This window comes from Cetorhinus maximus, chromosome 3 (genome assembly GCF_964194155.1).
Source record: "Cetorhinus maximus chromosome 3, sCetMax3.hap1.1, whole genome shotgun sequence".
Lineage (NCBI taxonomy): Eukaryota > Metazoa > Chordata > Chondrichthyes > Lamniformes > Cetorhinidae > Cetorhinus > Cetorhinus maximus.
This window is the reverse complement of record NC_135881.1, coordinates 67,034,976-67,052,692: the sequence shown is the minus strand read 5'-3', so window position 1 is coordinate 67,052,692 and position 17,717 is coordinate 67,034,976. Positions and strand designations below refer to the sequence as shown.

At 41.5% G+C, this 17,717-nt stretch overlaps 1 protein-coding gene across 1 annotated transcript in view; it reads right to left on the bottom strand.

Moving 5' to 3' along the window:
* Window positions 1–17,717, bottom strand: part of LOC144678705 (tomoregulin-1-like) — a 346,693-nt gene that overhangs the window by 2,903 nt on the left and 326,073 nt on the right. Inside the window, exons 7-9 of the mRNA XM_078538515.1 lie at window positions 17,107–17,163; window positions 12,706–12,820; window positions 818–976 (exon numbers count right to left, since the gene is read on the bottom strand). Of these exons, the coding sequence (XP_078394641.1) occupies window positions 818–976; window positions 12,706–12,820; window positions 17,107–17,163 (331 nt within the window). The remainder of the gene's footprint in view (window positions 1–817; window positions 977–12,705; window positions 12,821–17,106; window positions 17,164–17,717) is intronic.

Genomic DNA, 17,717 nt, shown 5'->3' with positions numbered 1-17,717 from the left:
AGTGAAAACCCGGGCCAAAGAGGGAGAAAAATAACCAGTGGGTGAATTGAATCGGCTGCTTTCATGCACAGCCTAGATTGGAAGCTGGCCTAGTGCAGCAGAGACAGAAATATCTACATATCTGTGGAACACACAGTGAAAACAATATTAATCACAATAATTGAGGGGGGTTCGCCAATGCATATTGGAAACTTAGGGGTCTCGCGAGAATGCTACAGCAATGTTACAGCAATAGCCTAGGCAGAAGAATAAAGGTAAATAAAAAAGGTAATAAAGATATGATACAAATGACAAAAGAAATATTAGAGGTGATTTTCAACTTCCCATACTTTACCTGAAAATGAGCAGTTAGCAGTTGTAAATCAAGATGGGGGGCATGGCCAGCTCAGCTGCCTCTTGGATACCCACGGCCTGCGTGATGCAATGTTCTGGTGGACCAATAAATGGGTGAAGAGCAACTCCACTTGTTTGAGGTGGGTGGCTGTTTAAATATGCAAATTGGGGTCCTTTGCAGTTGTAGGACACTGATTGCATTTTTAAAGTGCAAATAAGCGAAGGAGCGCCATGTGCAAGATAGCTCGGGTCTCCCGAGCCCCCTTTCAGTCAAGCAGCTTGCTTGCTCCCTTGCCTTCACATCTGTTTGGGCAGAAGGGTAGAATACCTCTCTCTCCACCTCCCCTTGTGTACAGGAATACAAACAATGGAGGAGTAGGGTTAAATGGAAAAACAAAGAATATTTTTTAAAACCATTTATGTTTAGCTCGAAAAATAGCTCCTGTACATTTCATTTACTGAATTATTAATGTAATCTACTTACCTTGTTATACACATCACCACAGCAACTATTATGGCAATCTGCACAGCTCCAATTATTGCTGCAATTAAGACATAGTGAAGTTTTTGCCCACTTGGAACAACATATAGAATACTGAAGTCTCTGTTCTCACAGCGCTGTCCAATGTATCCAGAGTCACAGCTGCAACAGCAAAATAGGCAGGTACTACATTGGCATCTGGATATATTTAACAAGTCCCAACAAGTTTTAGTTTTTTTGTTTCAGTTTCCTTTCTTACTCTCCTGTTTTTCCCAGCTCTAGCTGACAGGCTAGAATATATACCACAGGTGTCAGCAGCTATTCAGCAACACACCAAAGCGATCATGCTTCATGTGTGCGCCTGCAAAGTGAGGCTACTCTGCCACAGAGGGTATATAGCTGAGTCTGATCCTGTTCTCACCTGACAGACACACATTTCATTAGGAATTATGGAGTAAAAACCAAGGCCAAGGACCCTGCCTAATTTTCCCCTCCCTCCATTGGAACTATTAAAGGCAGTGCCTAGCTGCTGCCTTGGCTCAGGTTAACTAAGCAAAGGTGAATTGAACCGTGGGCCCTAGTGTTACACTAAATAGTGTGTCTGTCCAATAGGGTCATCAGGATAATGCAACAATTAGTAGCTTCATTAAAAAAGAGCGGTAAATATTAAACAGATTTGGTTTTTAGACCAAAATCATGACAGTTATAAGTTATTAGCTATAAGTATTATAAGTTATTACAATTATAAGTCCCACCTTTTTCCGCTTTTGAATTGTAATTATGTATGATGTGTGAATGGCGACAAAGGACTGTAGGTAACAACACTGTCATTCCTGAAACAGTTACTGGTTCCCTTCAGTGCAGAAGATGTATTATTCTTTTTATTTCAGTTGGATCTTTAACTGCAGACATTCAAAATGCATATCATTTTTACATTTTTTTTTACTGTTCACACTCGCTTTCACCAAGCTCTAACCTTTGATGGCATTTCTTGTAAAAGAGAGATTTTTCTTGCCAGTGGATGAACTTTTACATTCTATTTTAATGTTTCCTCCTGTGTATTTTTCAGGGCACTGTTCTGTTTCAGGAGCAACCTATCCTGGAGTAAAAGAGTGAACCTCCAGTTGGGACCACATGACATGCTTTTCCATTTGTTCTAGCTGTGCCTTCAAATCAAAACTACTTCATCAACAAAAAGTGTGGCACACAATTGATGACCACACACTGATGTAATCCAATGTATATATATATGCTCCATAAGTTTCGCTCCTCGGCCAGCGGGATCTTCCGGTTCGGCCGATGCGAATGGAGATTTCAATGACTTGCTGGCCCCGCTGCGGGGGAACACACCATGGTGGAGTGCTGGAAAACTCCGGCCCTCCCTTCTGCACTACTGCTGAAGAGATTACGGTCAACAATACACCAACCTGCTCAAATTAGAGAAGCTGAGATTGTTCTCTTTAAAGCGCAGAAGGTTAAGGGGAGATTTATTAAAGGTTTTAAAAATTACAAAGGGCTCTGATAGGGTACACAGAATGAAACAGCTGCCACAGGCAGGAGGGTTGCTCAGCAGAAGATACAGAGAGTAGATGAGGAGAGATATTTTTAGGTAGCCAGTTGTTATCATGGTGAAAGGGTGATGGAATTCAACAATAACTTTCAAAAGGAAATTGGATAAATACCTGAAAAGGAAAAAATTGAATTGTTATGGGGAAAGAGCAGGGAGTTGGGCAAATTGGATAGTTCTTTAAAAGAGCATAGCAGGCCAACAACCCCTGGGATTGGATTACAAGTCAATGTAAACATGATTCCTCAGTCTCCTCCAGTCCAACTGAAACTCAGAAATCAAAATCAAAGAAATTGCCTTGAGCTTTAAGTATGCCTTTCTCCCTAATGTATTTACACTCCACAACAAAGACAATATACCAATGGTCTCCCACAAAGATCCTGCAAACAAAGTGGTTTCACAAACACACATATTTGTGTGAATGTATGAAAAAAATATTTGAAACACGCAACACTGAAAAATCTTAATTGGTTTTCGATCAGTTGAAACTTTCACTATAGTTCAGTTGATGTCATGAGCTGCTCTAAACAACTGTAAAAAGAAAGGTGCCATGCCACGCTATTTTTGGTACTTTACCAGTCCCTCCAAAAACAGAACAGACATTCCATGTCATTGCCCATTGAATGAGATTGTAATTATTTTGCATCAGAACCATCAGTAGTATTAGTGAAGATATTGTGCTCATATTACTATTTAGTGGTGATGTTGAAGGCTACAAAATTGTAAGCAAGATTATGGTATCCTAAAAAAAGATAGGCGTCTGAGCCTGAATGAATATATAAAATGTTGTTCATTTGTAAAGAAAACTATTAAACAAGAATAGCCTTTTCTGCCTACTTAATTGAGGGAATTGAAGAACTGAAACACAGTCAACTACCTTTGTGAGTGATTGCGAGTCACTATGAAAGGTATATGAACAATGGTCCATTATATGGGTGAAAGAACAGTAAATAATGTTCTAATAAAGTAAATTAGGTTTCATGAAAATGTTTGGCAAAAATGCTTTTTTGTACATCACATGATGACTTACACTATATCAACCCACATTACTGCATTGTTTGTGCATGATAAAAAGGCACATGGTTTGTTTCCTTCCTAGATAATACAAGGTTTTCCAAAGAATTTTCATTTAAGCCAGGGTCACTTTAATTATCAGTTTCGCCCTGTGACTTACATGAATACAAGTCATTTGTTGCACTTTTATTTAATCAGTTAATAACATTTCTCACAAATATTTTTGAACATCCTGCAATATTAGGCATGGGCAACGATGCAAAGGAAACAGTCAATTCCAAATGGTCACTCTCCAACAACTCCTCAAATAAATTAGCTGATGCTACCCTACCATGTCAGGGATAGATTTATGCTATCACTTTATCATTCTGTGGTTTACTGGTTACACTTAAAGGATTTCAGGTCCAACCACGATCATCACAAAACACCCATTTACACCAGGTTTGGATTTCAGCCTCATTTCAATGCTGCTAATGCCAAATGTCAACTGTAGAATGTTAATTTGAGGAGTTTACGCTCTCCCAAAGCTTGGATTTCAGGTTGAAAATATACCTACTGTGATATGTAATATTCTCCCTCAAATAGTCTACAATTCAGGCTTCCAAAAGACATGTTTTCAGGCTTTCGGAGATTTGAGCTCTCTGAAACGTAACCTAAATAAATACTTTTTTAAATGATTCATTCACAGGATGTGGGCTTCGCTGGCTGGGCCAATATTTATTGCTCATCCCTAGTTATCCTTGAGAAGGTGGTGGTGAGCTGCCTTCTTGAACCACTGCAGTCCATGTGGTGTAGGTACACCCACAGTGCTGTTAGGAAGGGAATTCCCGGATTTTAACCCAGTGACACTGAAGGAACGGTGATATATTCCCAAGTCAGGATGGGGAGTGACTTGGAGGGGAACTTCCAGATGGTGGTATTCCCATCTATCTGCTGCCCTTGTCCTTCTACTTGGTAGTGGTCATGGGTTTGGAAGGTGCTGTCCAGGGAGCCTTGGTGAATTCCTGCAGTGCATCGTGTAGATGGTACACACTGCTGCTATTGTGCATCAGTGGTGGAGGGAGTGAATATTTGTGGATGTGGTGCCAATCAAGCAGGCTGTTTTGTCCTGGACGGCGTCAAGCTTCTTGAGTGTTGTGGGAGCTGCACTCATCCAGGCAAGTGGGGAGTATTCCATCATTATTAAAGGGAATTTATAGAAAGACAATCAACAACTATAGCAGCCTAGTTTAGTGACTTGTGCCTTGTAGATGGTGGACAGGCTTTGGAGAGCCAGGAGGTGAGTTACTCACCACAGGATTCAAGCTTCTGACCTGCTCTTGTAGCCACAGTGTTTATGTGGCTAGGCTAGTTCATTTTCTGGTCAATGGTAACCCCCAGTATGTTGATAGTGGGCGATTCAGTGATGGTAATGCCATTGGACATCAAGGGGTTTGATATGGGAATCTATATTAGGTTTACATTATAGTTCTCTGGTAACAGAAAAGTCCCTTGATTACAGTAAATTCAAGACATTTTCCTGTTTTGACACCAGAAAAAGGAAATGTTTGGAGATCCAAGATACTTTTGACTAAAAAGCTGTTATTAGAAGAGCCAAAACAGGCAATATTAAAATTAAATATTATAAATCATACACAGCTTACGAAACTGCAGGACACAACATGACAAACTGAACTTTCAAGCTAAGTTCTGTAGGTTGAAGTTCTAAAGAATGTAAAACGAAGTTGTGGCAGATGAATTTATTAAAGGGAATTTATAGAAAGATGTTCAACAACTATAGCAGCCTAGTTTATTCACAACTAAATTATTAGACTATTCCTAATAATATTCCACAAATTCTGCAAAAACAAAATTCACAATATGAAATTTGCTTTTGAATAAAGCTAAATGAATTAAAGCCTTCAGGGAAATTAATACAGTTTTTTGTAACTCAGAAGCATCAGCAGGAGCTCGGAGCTGGCTGAAAACAGATGGTTAGAGAGAATGTAATTCAAGACAAGTGAATAACGTGCACAAAAGCAATAGCTCATATTAGGTGGGTCCTTCGGCAAGAACGAAATTTCCTGAGTTCTTACTTACTGTGAAAGAAAAGTTTGTTTAGCAGTTTCAATCACAGGAAATCTATTTCTTTGATTATCTACCCATAAATATTGCTTTATACATGAGCTTGTTACGAATTCATACATGGAGTAGTTTAACCTACCTGCCTGGCAGGAGACTGACAGGATAGTATGTGTTTTACACTCTTGCCTGATTTTACAGTCCAGTAAAGTCAACAGAAAGAATAATTGACAGGGTGTAATACAAGAGCCAGGAACAATTCTGGCAGTTTCTAGCTGGAAAGTTAGGTTAAAATTAACCTCTTGGCCTACAAATCTCTAATGCCCATGGAGTTGGTTAAACTTTTTCACTTGCACAAGAGCAAAATACTGCAAATATTGGAAATCTGAAATAAAACAGAAAATGATGGAAGTACTCAGTGGCCAGGATTTTCAGCTTGGCATGCGAGTGCATGCCTTACAAGCACGAGCATGAAATAGCGTGCGATAATTCGTTCGACAGGCGCGCTTGGGAGTCGGCAGTGTGCCCGCCAACAATTAAGAGGGCTGTTAAGCCATTAATTAGTTAACTAATTAAATTTTTCCCTGCCTGTCCAACCTTATGTTTGGCGGGCAGACAAACAGGCCAAGCGGCCTTTGCATTTTTTGCGAAACCTCACCCACCGATGAGGTTTCGACCAGTGATTTAAAAAAAACTTTTAAAACTCATTTTTAACATGTCCCTGCTCATGTGGCAGAGTCACATGAGGGGGCATTTTCCTTATTTTTCAATTCTTTATTTGTAATGTTAAAAATCTTCAACTTCCTGCGGTAGCTCTGTGCCTTCAAGGAGCTTTCAGTGAGCGCACTCCCGCGCATGCGCAAACTTCGGCCAGCCAGTGCGGAATCGCGGCTGGGGCCTGATCTCAGGCGGTGGTCGCTTTCACAGCTGCTCCCAGGCCCACCCGACGAGGTAAAAATCCTGCCCAGCAGACCAGGCAGCATCTGTGGAGAGAAACAGGGGCCAGAATTTACCAGGTGGCATGGTTTTCGAGAAAGTCAGCGGGAAACTCACCCCTGCTCCTAATGACTACCTCAGGCCAGGCACTACTCTGAGCAGCATTAATTGGCCAGAGGCAGTCTTTCCACCCCCATCTAGGGAGGAAGTCCTACCTTCGAGAGCTACTGGCCATCTGATTAGCTGACAGATCTCTATTCCCAGCAGCACTACTGGGATTGGTAGCCACTGCTAGAGCCAGGAGCCAGATGTAAGTTAAATCTGGGGAGCTCTCAGCGAGGCCAAGACATGAGGCCCGGGGTGGGGGATGGGTGCAAAGGCTGGGGGTTGGGGGGGGTGGGGAGAGTGAAGGCTCTGTGAAGGAGACCCACCCCCCTTTCCTGCCTAAGGACCAAACAGGCTACCATACTGGATATACCTCCCTGCCCCCAACCTATTCCCGCAGGCCATTAAATTGTGGTCAAAGTGGAAACTAGCCCTTAAGTGGCCACTAACTGGCCTCTTAAGGGCCTCATTTGATGTGAGGATGGGTCACAAATAAAGTCACCAAGCATTCATAATGAGGCCACCTGGCAAACAGATGCCTGGCCATCTGTTCAGCCTGCTTCTGTTGATACAATTGACAGAGGGCCTCATTGTGAATGCTTTCCTGAGCTCCAAGACTGATTAATTCATTAAGCCCAGTAGGGGCTTGTTTGCACAACTTGGAAGGGGACTGCTATTTTTGATTGACAGTTTTATTAGCTTGTAATAAGTTTATCTTGCTTTCAATTGGTTTTTCATTGTCTGTTTATTTGGACATGTTTAAGAATTGTTAAGAGGATTAAAAGTTTCTTCAATGGGACTTTAACTGCCTGTGTTTGATTGACAGTTCTATGAGAATATTACAAGGGAAATGTTTTTCGAAGGGTTGGTGAGCATTTCAAAGACTTGCCAGTGTTATTATATGGCTTATTGATTGTGCACCTAGAAGGCACTACAAAGGCTCAGCAGATGTCAGAACCATAGATCAATGTGAAAATCAAACCACAGGGTCCCCTACATACATTCATGTCTGATTCTCCATACTGTAGAATTCAAAGGAGTACTTTGTCCATGGAGAAAGGACTCTAATGCATCTGAACCCTTGCACAGTGCTGGTCAATTTAATAGTCTCTTAACTTTTAAGGACAGAGTCTTATGATCAATCACTGCATTGAAAACATACTTAAATCATAAAACACCATTACATTATGACAGTTGGAGCTGGCAAGAGCTACCTGCTAAAACATTCTTGACTCTGCAGTAGGCTTCCCCCAAGCTTCTTGGACAGATTTCAGGAACCCACCCACATTGATGAAAATAGCAGTGACAGGGAAACTTGAATTTGCAGCAGGCATATAGATGGAGAATGTGCTGGCACTTTAAGTGAGTGTTGGGTCATGACCTGCCACATTTCCTGACCTGGCGAAAAAGGTGGGCGGTGAGAATCGGAGGGGAGGTTTAAAAATGCAGGCCCACATGCCTCCCATTTCATTCTCCTGATGCATGTTTGCTCAGCGTCAGGAGATGAAAATTCAGCCCATTAATTCTGTTTCTCTCCACAGATGCTGCTTGACCTGCTGAGCATTCCCAGCATTTTCTATTCTTATTTCATTTTTTTAAACTTGCTAGTAAATATATGTATATATATATATATATATTTATAATATCATTTTGTGAACCTTCCAACTTGTAGTAAACAAGTGATGACAATGGAAACATAGCTGAAGGTTTGATAAAACCAGTCTGCTATTTGTTCAACATGGTTATAAGCTGAGTCTATGTTGAGTAATTTCCTTCACCAATTGAGTGTTCTCTGATTAATGTAGCATTTAATGGACTGCTCAGATTTCATTGATTTTTCCATATGCCACTGGTTTCAGCTGTGCTTACTGTTTTGTTCTAGTGTCACCATTTTACATTTATATATTATATGACCCTATTAATTTGTCCCAATTTTATGTTAGGATTTCACATCAAGTGGCCATTCAGACCTAGACAATGAAAGTAGATAACAGAGGAATGAAGTGCAGTAAAGTGAAATGAAATTATCTTGATTGCATGTGTGTGCGCACAATCCCTTCTTGACCTGTCTGCAGCCTTTGACACAGTTGACTATATCATCCTCCACCAACCCTCTCCGCTGTCTTCCCATTGGGTGAGATGGCTCTCAACTGGTTCCATTCTTATCAATCTAATCATAAAGAGAGAGTATCAGTTATAATGGCTTCTCTTCCTGCTCCTGCACAGCCACCTCTGGTGACTCCCAAGTATCTATCCTTGGCCCCTCTTATTTCTCATCCATGTGCTACCCCTCAGCAGCATCAACTGAAAGCACAGCATTAGTTTTCACATGGACGTCAATTCTGCTACTGTTCCTAGATGATCAGACTGCTTTTCCAACATCCAGTTAAATACTGGGAAGCGTGAAGCCATTGTTTTCCGTCTCCATTCCAAATTCTGCTTTATAGCTACTGACCCCAGCCCTCTCCCTGGTGTGGACCTGCATCTAATCATCGAGGACAAGCAGCACCACAGCTCGCTACCTCCGTGGCATTTTCCACTGATATCATTGATGAACTTTGCACAGCATACGGCACTGTCTTTCCCTGATGAATCGATGCAAGTCTGTGCAGCACCAGCACAAATGGAGCTACATGAATGTATTTCTCTCCTAGTGTCTACATGTTTAATCTTGCTGGAGTGAGTGAATGAGTTGGATAAAATCTAAGCTTTACACAGGATTGGTGAATTTTATAGTAAATTATATTGTGAAGTGTGATGATGATGTTTTTATATCCATAAGAGCTTAACAGTTGTTGACTAGTGTTTTTCACAAATATTCTGTTCAATAAAGTTCAAGCTTACTCTCCACTGGGACTATAACAGGGAACTAGATACATGAAAATAATCCAACTCCTTGACACAAACATCCTTGGGAACTTCCATAAAAAGATGAAAGCTTAATTAAGCTCTATATATATATATATATATCATTGGTAACATCATCTTTAAACAAGCATCAAACAGCTTCATGTTCTCTTTATACTAATGGCCGTTTGTGATGGCAAATGTACAATTGGGATGAATAATGTATGGATGATCCTGTCTTATTGCTACCAGAGGCAGTGAAATCTTCCTGCAATTTGAGTTTCCCTGCACTATCTGAAAAGCACTGCCCACAGAAAAGCTATTGAGCTCTTCACAGCATCCTTTGGGACTGAGCCTGTCATTTTGGGTCTAAACTCGCAGCCTGCAGGCACAGGCCAGTTATGCAATTGCAGTAGTAGCAATGCACAGATCTTTCCCTGCCAATGGCCAGATCTATACATCATCAGCATAACTTTGCACACTTGAGAACTGCATAGTGAAGGAATGTAAAATTATAAACTTCGTTTTGATGTGAGGGGAGGACGTTTCATTTGTTTGTAATCCACAGCACAATATGCATAAATGTATTAAGGATTTTGTGTGAATGGTAAACAGAGCACATCTTCCCCTAAGGCAACACTTAAAAAGCTGTGCTTATAGACTGCATTTGTCAGAGCAAAAGATCTTTACCAATTTGAACAAACAGGCTGATTTAGCATTCAATCTGTGCAGCTCAAATCCGTTTATTGTTAACTGTGTAAAAGATAACACTTGAGCATTCTATTATGGCAACAGACCAATATTCAGCTAACTGTGAACTCTGCTACCGATTACTCTTGTGAGTAAATTATTGTTTCACACATTATCACATGACACTGGTGAATTTAATCAGGTTAAAGTAGAAGAGACAATTATCAAATAAATTGATTCGTGGTTGAATCTGAATATTACGTTAGTCTTAAAACGTGCTTCCCTGACACAATAGATGAAATGTTTTACCTCTAAAATAATTTCTTGTTAAACTAATAGAATCATGGGGTGGAATTTTACAGCAGCAGAACTTTCCGTTCCCGCTGAAGTCGATGGAGTTTATAATGTCTTGGCGCATTTTATCATCCCCATCCCGCCAGGACAGGGCCATAAAATTCTGGCCTTAGAATGGTTACAGCACAGGAAGCTGTGCCGGCTCTCTGCAAGAGCAATTTAACTAGCCCCACTACCCTGCCTGTTCCTCATAGCTGTATAAACTTTTCCCATTCAGGTGCTTATCTAATTCCTTTTTGAAAGCCATGATTGAATCTGCCTCCACCACACTTTCAGGTCAGGCATTTCAGATTCGAGCCACAAACGGCATAAACGAAGTTTTCCTCGCGTGGCCTTTGGTCCTTTTTCCAATCACCTTAAATCTGTGTCCTCTTGTTCTTGAGCCATATACCAATGGGAACGCTTTCTCTCCATCTGTCTGGATCCCTCATGATTTGAACACCTCTATCAAATCTCCTCTCAACCTTCTCCAAGAAGAACAACCCCAGCTTTTCCAACTATCCAAGTAACTGAAGTCCCTCATTCTTGATAGAAGCAAAATACTGTGGATGCTGGAAATCTGAAACAAAAACAAAAATTGCTGGAAAAACTCAGCAGGTCTGACAGCATCTGTGGAGAGAAAGAGTTAACATTTTGAGTCCAGATGATTCTTTTTCAAAGTCATCCGGACTTGAAACCTTAACTCTTCCTCTCCACAGATGCTGTCAGACCTGCTGGGCAGGATTTTACACGTCGGCGAGTGGGGGCGGGGCCCGCTCGCCGATGCGTAAAATGACGCGTGATGATGTTGGGGGGAACTCCCGATGTCACCGCGCTCCATTTAAATTTTCAGGAAGGCGGGGACGCAGCAAAATCAGCTCCATGCCCGCCGACCTGTCAATGGCCAATTGAAGCCGCTGACAGAGGTTATTAAGTAATTAAAGGACCTGCCCGTCCAACTTTAAGGTTGGCAGGCAGGCCAGGACCCCCGGCGTGAATTGGAAAAAGCATGAAACTTCATTCACGGGCGGGATGAGGTTTCATGTAGCTTTTTAAAAATTTTAATAAAGTTTTTGTGAAAATTATGGACATGTCCCAACTCATGTGACATTGTCACATGAGGGGGCATGTTAGGGAAATTTTATTTTTCTATTTTTATCTTTTTGACATTTACAGCCGATCTACCTGAGGCAGTACTTAGCCTCAGGGAGATGAGTGCACTCTTTTGTGCGCATGCCCGAAAGAGCGCACTCTCGATTTTGGGATTCCCCCCCGCCCGCACAGGAAGCGCATTCACGATCCCTAACTGTGGCCCCCATGCCAACTTGATGAGCCTTCCATTGTCTATTTATCCAGTGTACACAATGTACAAAGCCAGCGAACCCTATAGTAACAATGGCCTGTGTAAAACTGCTTAAAAAATGCCCATTCACAGTTATTTGAAAAAAACGGTGTTTCAAAAACCCTTGAAAGGTGTCAATGAAAAAGACATTAAAGTATCGATAACAGAAGCATAAGCACTTGACACTTCTTAACCATATGCAAATAAACATTGAGACATTGACAAAAGAGACCACAGAAAAAGATTACTTACTATAACTTCATAGAGTCGTTAATCAAGCAAAGTCAACACTTCTCTGCACCTGTCCAAACAAACTCACTCACATTATCCTTTTATAAGAGCCTGAGCTCTCAACCAAGCATGCATAATGAGTTTCACACATGCCAGTGTTACTATAGGGCTCGCTGATTCTGAATATGGTGTATACTGGATGAATAGGCATGGAAGAGGCATGTGTTGGCATGACGGATATGAAGCACCATTTGGAGTGGAGACATGAGTTGACATTACATTGGTATTGAGTTAACATGGAGCATGGAGGCAACATGGGGAGTAGTTGGGGTGTGAGGATTGAGGGCTAGAGGGTCCAAAATGTAACCAAACAACTGGGATGAAGTTCCAGAGAACCAAGATGGTCCTTTTAACCAGCCTGTCTTGGCACTAGGCTGACTCTATTCTGTGCCTGCCTCCCCAAAGAAAAAATAGTACGTAAAGGGGTAATTTATACCAAGGCAGATTTGTGAAGTTGAGAAATTTCCTGACTTGAGCTATGCACTTCGGTAGCAAAAATCCAGCCCAATATTCCAGTTGTGGCTGAACCAGTGTTTCATAAGGATTCATCCAAACTTCCTTACTTTTGTAATCTATGCCTTGATTTATACAGGTGTTTTATTTAGGATCTTTCTAAGAATAAAGAATGCTCTCAACTTGAAAAGGACACTAGTGAACATCTCATCATTATAATAACAAGGAGTGAAGAGAGAATCAAGCACTTACAGACAGGATGTCTCTCGGCGAGCGTAAATATATTCACATTTTCCATGCATACAGATATTTTCTGAACATGGCTGGTAGTTCCCAGTGTAAATATCTTCTCTTTGATCACTGGCATCTTAAAAGTAAATGGTTAATTGTCAGTGTTATTTGCACTCATTTCACTTGTTTTACATTTTTGACACAGTTTGGCTGCTTTAAAGTTATCATCGTGAGATTTGGATGATTGAGTTGAATATCCTTGAGGATTCTCCTGCTTGTTGCCTGTAAGTCTTTTGCCCTTAATCAAATATATTGTATAAATTGTTGGCACAAGTGCATGCTATTCCATTTAGTTTCTTTAGCTGATAGATCTGAGGTATTCATTAACTCAGTGTTCGGGCTTCTCAAAGAGGCTTCTGACAGTATTGTTACAGGCATATGAAACATTATAATTGTTACTGATAGACAACTTTCCTCAATTTCCTGTCATTTATTAAAAAAAATCTTTATTATGTTACAAATTTTATTTCCTAGTGCAGAAACCAGGATGGTGATTGTTAAGATTTTCACAAAAGTATTTACGGTGATTTGATTCAATTGATTCTTTCGTCTACTGATGCATTTTAAAGATTGCTTATATTTAATTCATTGGACAGAATTTTACTGGAACTGACCCAGCTGTGGGGGTGGGGGGGTGCGGAGGTGGGGGAGAATGCTGGCAGAGGGTCAGGAACCCCATCGTTGAGGCTGTGGGATTGGTCACGGCTCTCCAGCTCAGCTTCTAGGTTTCCCAACCAATGACAAGGTGTGGAAAAAGGGTGAAGACAGGAAGAAGAACAAAGGCAGGAAGAGATGGGAAGACAGCTCCCCTGTTCTTTGACTCTTCCCTGGAGGTGATGCTGGAGATGGTAAGGGTTGGGAGAGAAGTCCTGTTACCTGTGGAGGGAAGGAAGTGAGTGGAACCAAACAGGCATGGCTGGAGGTCACCAAAGTAGTGAGCAACAGGATTGTGGTCCCTCACAGCTGGATACAGTGCCACAAGAGGTTTACTGACCTAACAGGAAAGCCGAGCAGGCTCTGCCTTCCCCAGCATTCTCCTATACAATATTCCTCAGACAAGCACACCTTGCAGCACCTCACATCCCCAGTTGAACAGCCAAAACTCACACCTCATCCTGAACTTATTGACATCCCACACCCATCCCTCACAGCCACATACAGGGGAGATGGTGGCATAGCAGTAATGTCGCTGGGCTAGTATTCTAAGGGCCCAGGCTTTTGCTTAGGGGACATGGGATCAAATCCCACCATAGCAGCTGGTGGAATTTAAATTCAATTAATATGTCTGGAATTAAAAGCTAGTCTAATGGTAACCATGAACCTATTGTTGATTGTTGGAAAACCCATTTGGTTCACCCAGTACCCCTTTAGGGAAGGAAATCTGCCATCCTTACCTGGTCTGGCCTACACAGGACTCCAGATCCACAGCAATGTGGTTGACTCTGAAATAGCCTGGCATGCCACTCAGATCAAGTGCAATTAGGGATGGGCAACAAATGCCGGCCTTGCCCGCAATGGCCATATCCCATGAGAGAATAAATTTTTTAAAAATCACTCCAGAAATGATGTCATTCCATCCAATTCTACCATTCATAACTCTCAGCTTTCTCTCTTTGCAGGAGGAGAGCACAGAACTTGAGCGAGGCAGAGAACTGGGGTTGGGCCTGCAGTGATAGTCACATTGACCTCTGTGGAGGAACAGATGTTAGAGATTGGCAGAGTGCCACAGTCCATGAGCAGACGATGGATAATTGGTGTCCCACATACTTGGTGACAGCATTAGATATCACACTGTCACTTGGCACATAACACCCACTCATGTTGAATTGATGTCACCACTATCTGAAATGTCATGATGGGCACAATGTAGAGGTTGAACCCTTTCTCCACATCAGCAATAATTCCTGTCTTTCATCTCCCATAAGTCCTTCAAGAGCGATGGCAGAGCTGCAATGAAGGGAGGCTGAGGTGTCCTCAAAGGAGGGTGAGCACTCTGAGGATGCAGTGTCTTATGATTCATGGGCACCTCCACCAGTGCAGATACACATACCTTGGTGGGTACTGCAGTAATGATAGCTAGGTTGTCTCATGGTGAAGAGTAGATCACATTTGAGCAGGAGCAGGTGCTGCAGCAGTGGAGAGCCCTTTCAGAGGGTGCAAGACACTCCAAATTCTGCAGCTTGATGTAAATGCTGAGCTGCGGGGGTCATTAATGAAAAGGACACTTCTGGAGCAGCAACAGGAAATGTGTGCACATCAGGCAGCATTTCTGGAGGCAATGTGCACTCTTGAGGGAGATTGGAGGAGTCCTTCTCTAGCACAAATACGATGATGTCTTAGGTATTTGCACATATGTCCCCCTTCATCAAGAGAGTAGCCACCTACATGGAGCATCAGACATGCTGGCCCTGACCAATGACCTGCACACTCTGATTGCCATAGCATGGAGGAAAACCTCGCTGAAATGAAGCCATGCACTCACTTGATCTTGGCTAGCAGGGAAGTATAGGTGGGCCGTATGTACATCCTTTGCACTCCACACGTCCATAGCATCACCTGGTTTTTGTTTGTATATTTGTGGCTGTGTGTGAGGTGGGTAGGGGGGTGTGGTGGTGGGGGCTACTGCAGTTCTTCCCTGGCTTCTAATCCCCATTCATGAGTTTGTTTTTCTGGAGTGTGTGGGGATGAAATGATTGGTATTAGGCCCTCTGCTACTTACAATGGAAGTCTTGGTCTATTTCAAAGTTGGCAAAAGTAAAATTCCACCAGATGGGAATGTTATGGCCTCTGGGATTCTGAGTGAATTCGGCTGGTTTTAATCTTGTCTATGTACCATTTCTAACAGTTGGGGAAAGTGGTGGTTAAGATCGACCCCATATATTCTGGCACTATTTTTATGCTTCTTACGTACATATCTGTAATGGAAAATGCCTTTGTAAACTTGTTACACCTAAATACATCCTCCTCCCAGTCATGGAACTGCAGCAGCTCTACTGGTTGGAGAATGGAGCTAGGAACCTGGAATGGAATAGTTTAAGAGGAAGTGAGTCCAGATATTTATATGTTTGTATGATATTTATGTCTATGGAACTTGTCAACTTGTTCCACATTCACTGTTAGCCCATTACAGCACCTTGTAACTCTTTCACTGTTTATTATGCATGGCCATACAGCATCAGAGCATGCCTTCAAATTGCAACTTACAGCTGACGCTCACAGCTTCAGAGGTCTTTACACAAAAAACATTGGAACATATATTCCAAACAACGTCACTTATTGACTTATACAATAGGATGCATCAATTAATCTTCATATTGGGAAATGCAACAGGACAACGCCTGTTATCACTATCAAGGGAAAAAGGAGACAAAAGTTCTGGGAATGCTGGACTATACATCAGTTAGTTTCGTTCATATGTGTGTACACATTAATCTTCACCAGACTGAAGGAGGCAGTAGCAGAAATATTAAGCGAGGAGATGACCTTGATTACAACTTGCAATCTATGCTATTATGCAGGTTGGTTACAGCTGATGGCAGCACTCTTCAAATGTCTTGGCACTGACTTCGAGTCAGCACAACCTATCCTCCATGCTCATTGCCATGTAGGTGTGCCAAAGGCTGCAACAGCAAGCTGGTGACACAATGTCAAATGTGAACAGTCTGACTCTGGTGCCTTCTGTTGTCTCTGGTATTATGTTCTATCACCTAACACCACTAAACCAACCCCCTCTTAAATGTTAACTTAACTCATTGACAAATCCTACAATTAACATGGTTTGTCCCTCCTTGAGCTCCTCTGATAGCTTAAGTTTGAGTTGTAGGTGCTCTATTTTTATGTCTCCTATTTCTTTAGCCCTTTATGTTCTGAAGAATTGGCAGATTAATAGAAGGTTAATGTTGAATTAACAGACAATGCTGCCATTTTAAGTTCCACATTAATACTATAATATTAGGAGGCAAACAATGCCCCAAAATGCAGAGGAACACATTTTTCATTAAAATGCCAGCAAAAATTAACAAATTAACAGTATTAAAAATGGTTTGCTAAATTGGTGAACATGCCTTTAAGGATCCAACACATATTGAACTTCCCTTTGACCACTCCAATTAGGTGAAGGCCACACCCAGTGCAATCCCATCCTAATTAAAGGAAAAGTTCTGATAGGCTTACTTTAAATGCATTGTAACATATGCAGTGAGATCACTTTAGCTTGGTTTAAAGGCAATGCAGGTCTGCAAATAGACCTGAGACTGACTTCCCAGATCTCCAACCTATTCTTGGTCGTCAGCCACAGTGGACAGAACATTTCATAGCATGCAGTGAATGTTTTTAATCATATGTAGGCTTTCCACCACTTACCTTTAACTTCTGTGCCTAGCTGAAATCCATTGTCCTTCCCCAAAGGACTGGTGTCATCTTAAAAAAAATATTGATATATATAGAAATTGTTAACAGGCTGATTTATGACTCATTTGAAAGGGGCTAACAGTAAAAGACTGAAATAAATATTTGGACATGTTTTTATCTCTCTTTCTTCAATTCTGAGTTAACATTAAGTGATCTTGCCCAGTTATTGGTATAGGTTGACCATCTGAGATATCTGATTGATTTTCCATTCAAAATTAGATGCATAGTTTTCAGGTGTAAGTATGATTAGTGTGTTTTTCATTGTGAAGTCGCCTTTCCTCTGACACTTCAGTACAAATAATGGTCATAAAAATCATTACACAATTCCCCAGGATATCCGGACAGTTTACCAGTCTTTGACAACTGTTGTATATTTTTGTAACTAGTTTCATGGCAATTTTAATAATTTGTCTTGAGCTACTGTTTTCATCACAGCAACACATTCTCTGGGGTTTGATCTGTATTTACACAGATGACCATAAAATAGAAACACTGTTGGAATGCTCATGAGATACTCCTCCATGTGGTGCTGCCAGTTGCTTTCGTGATCTTTTACTTCAGCC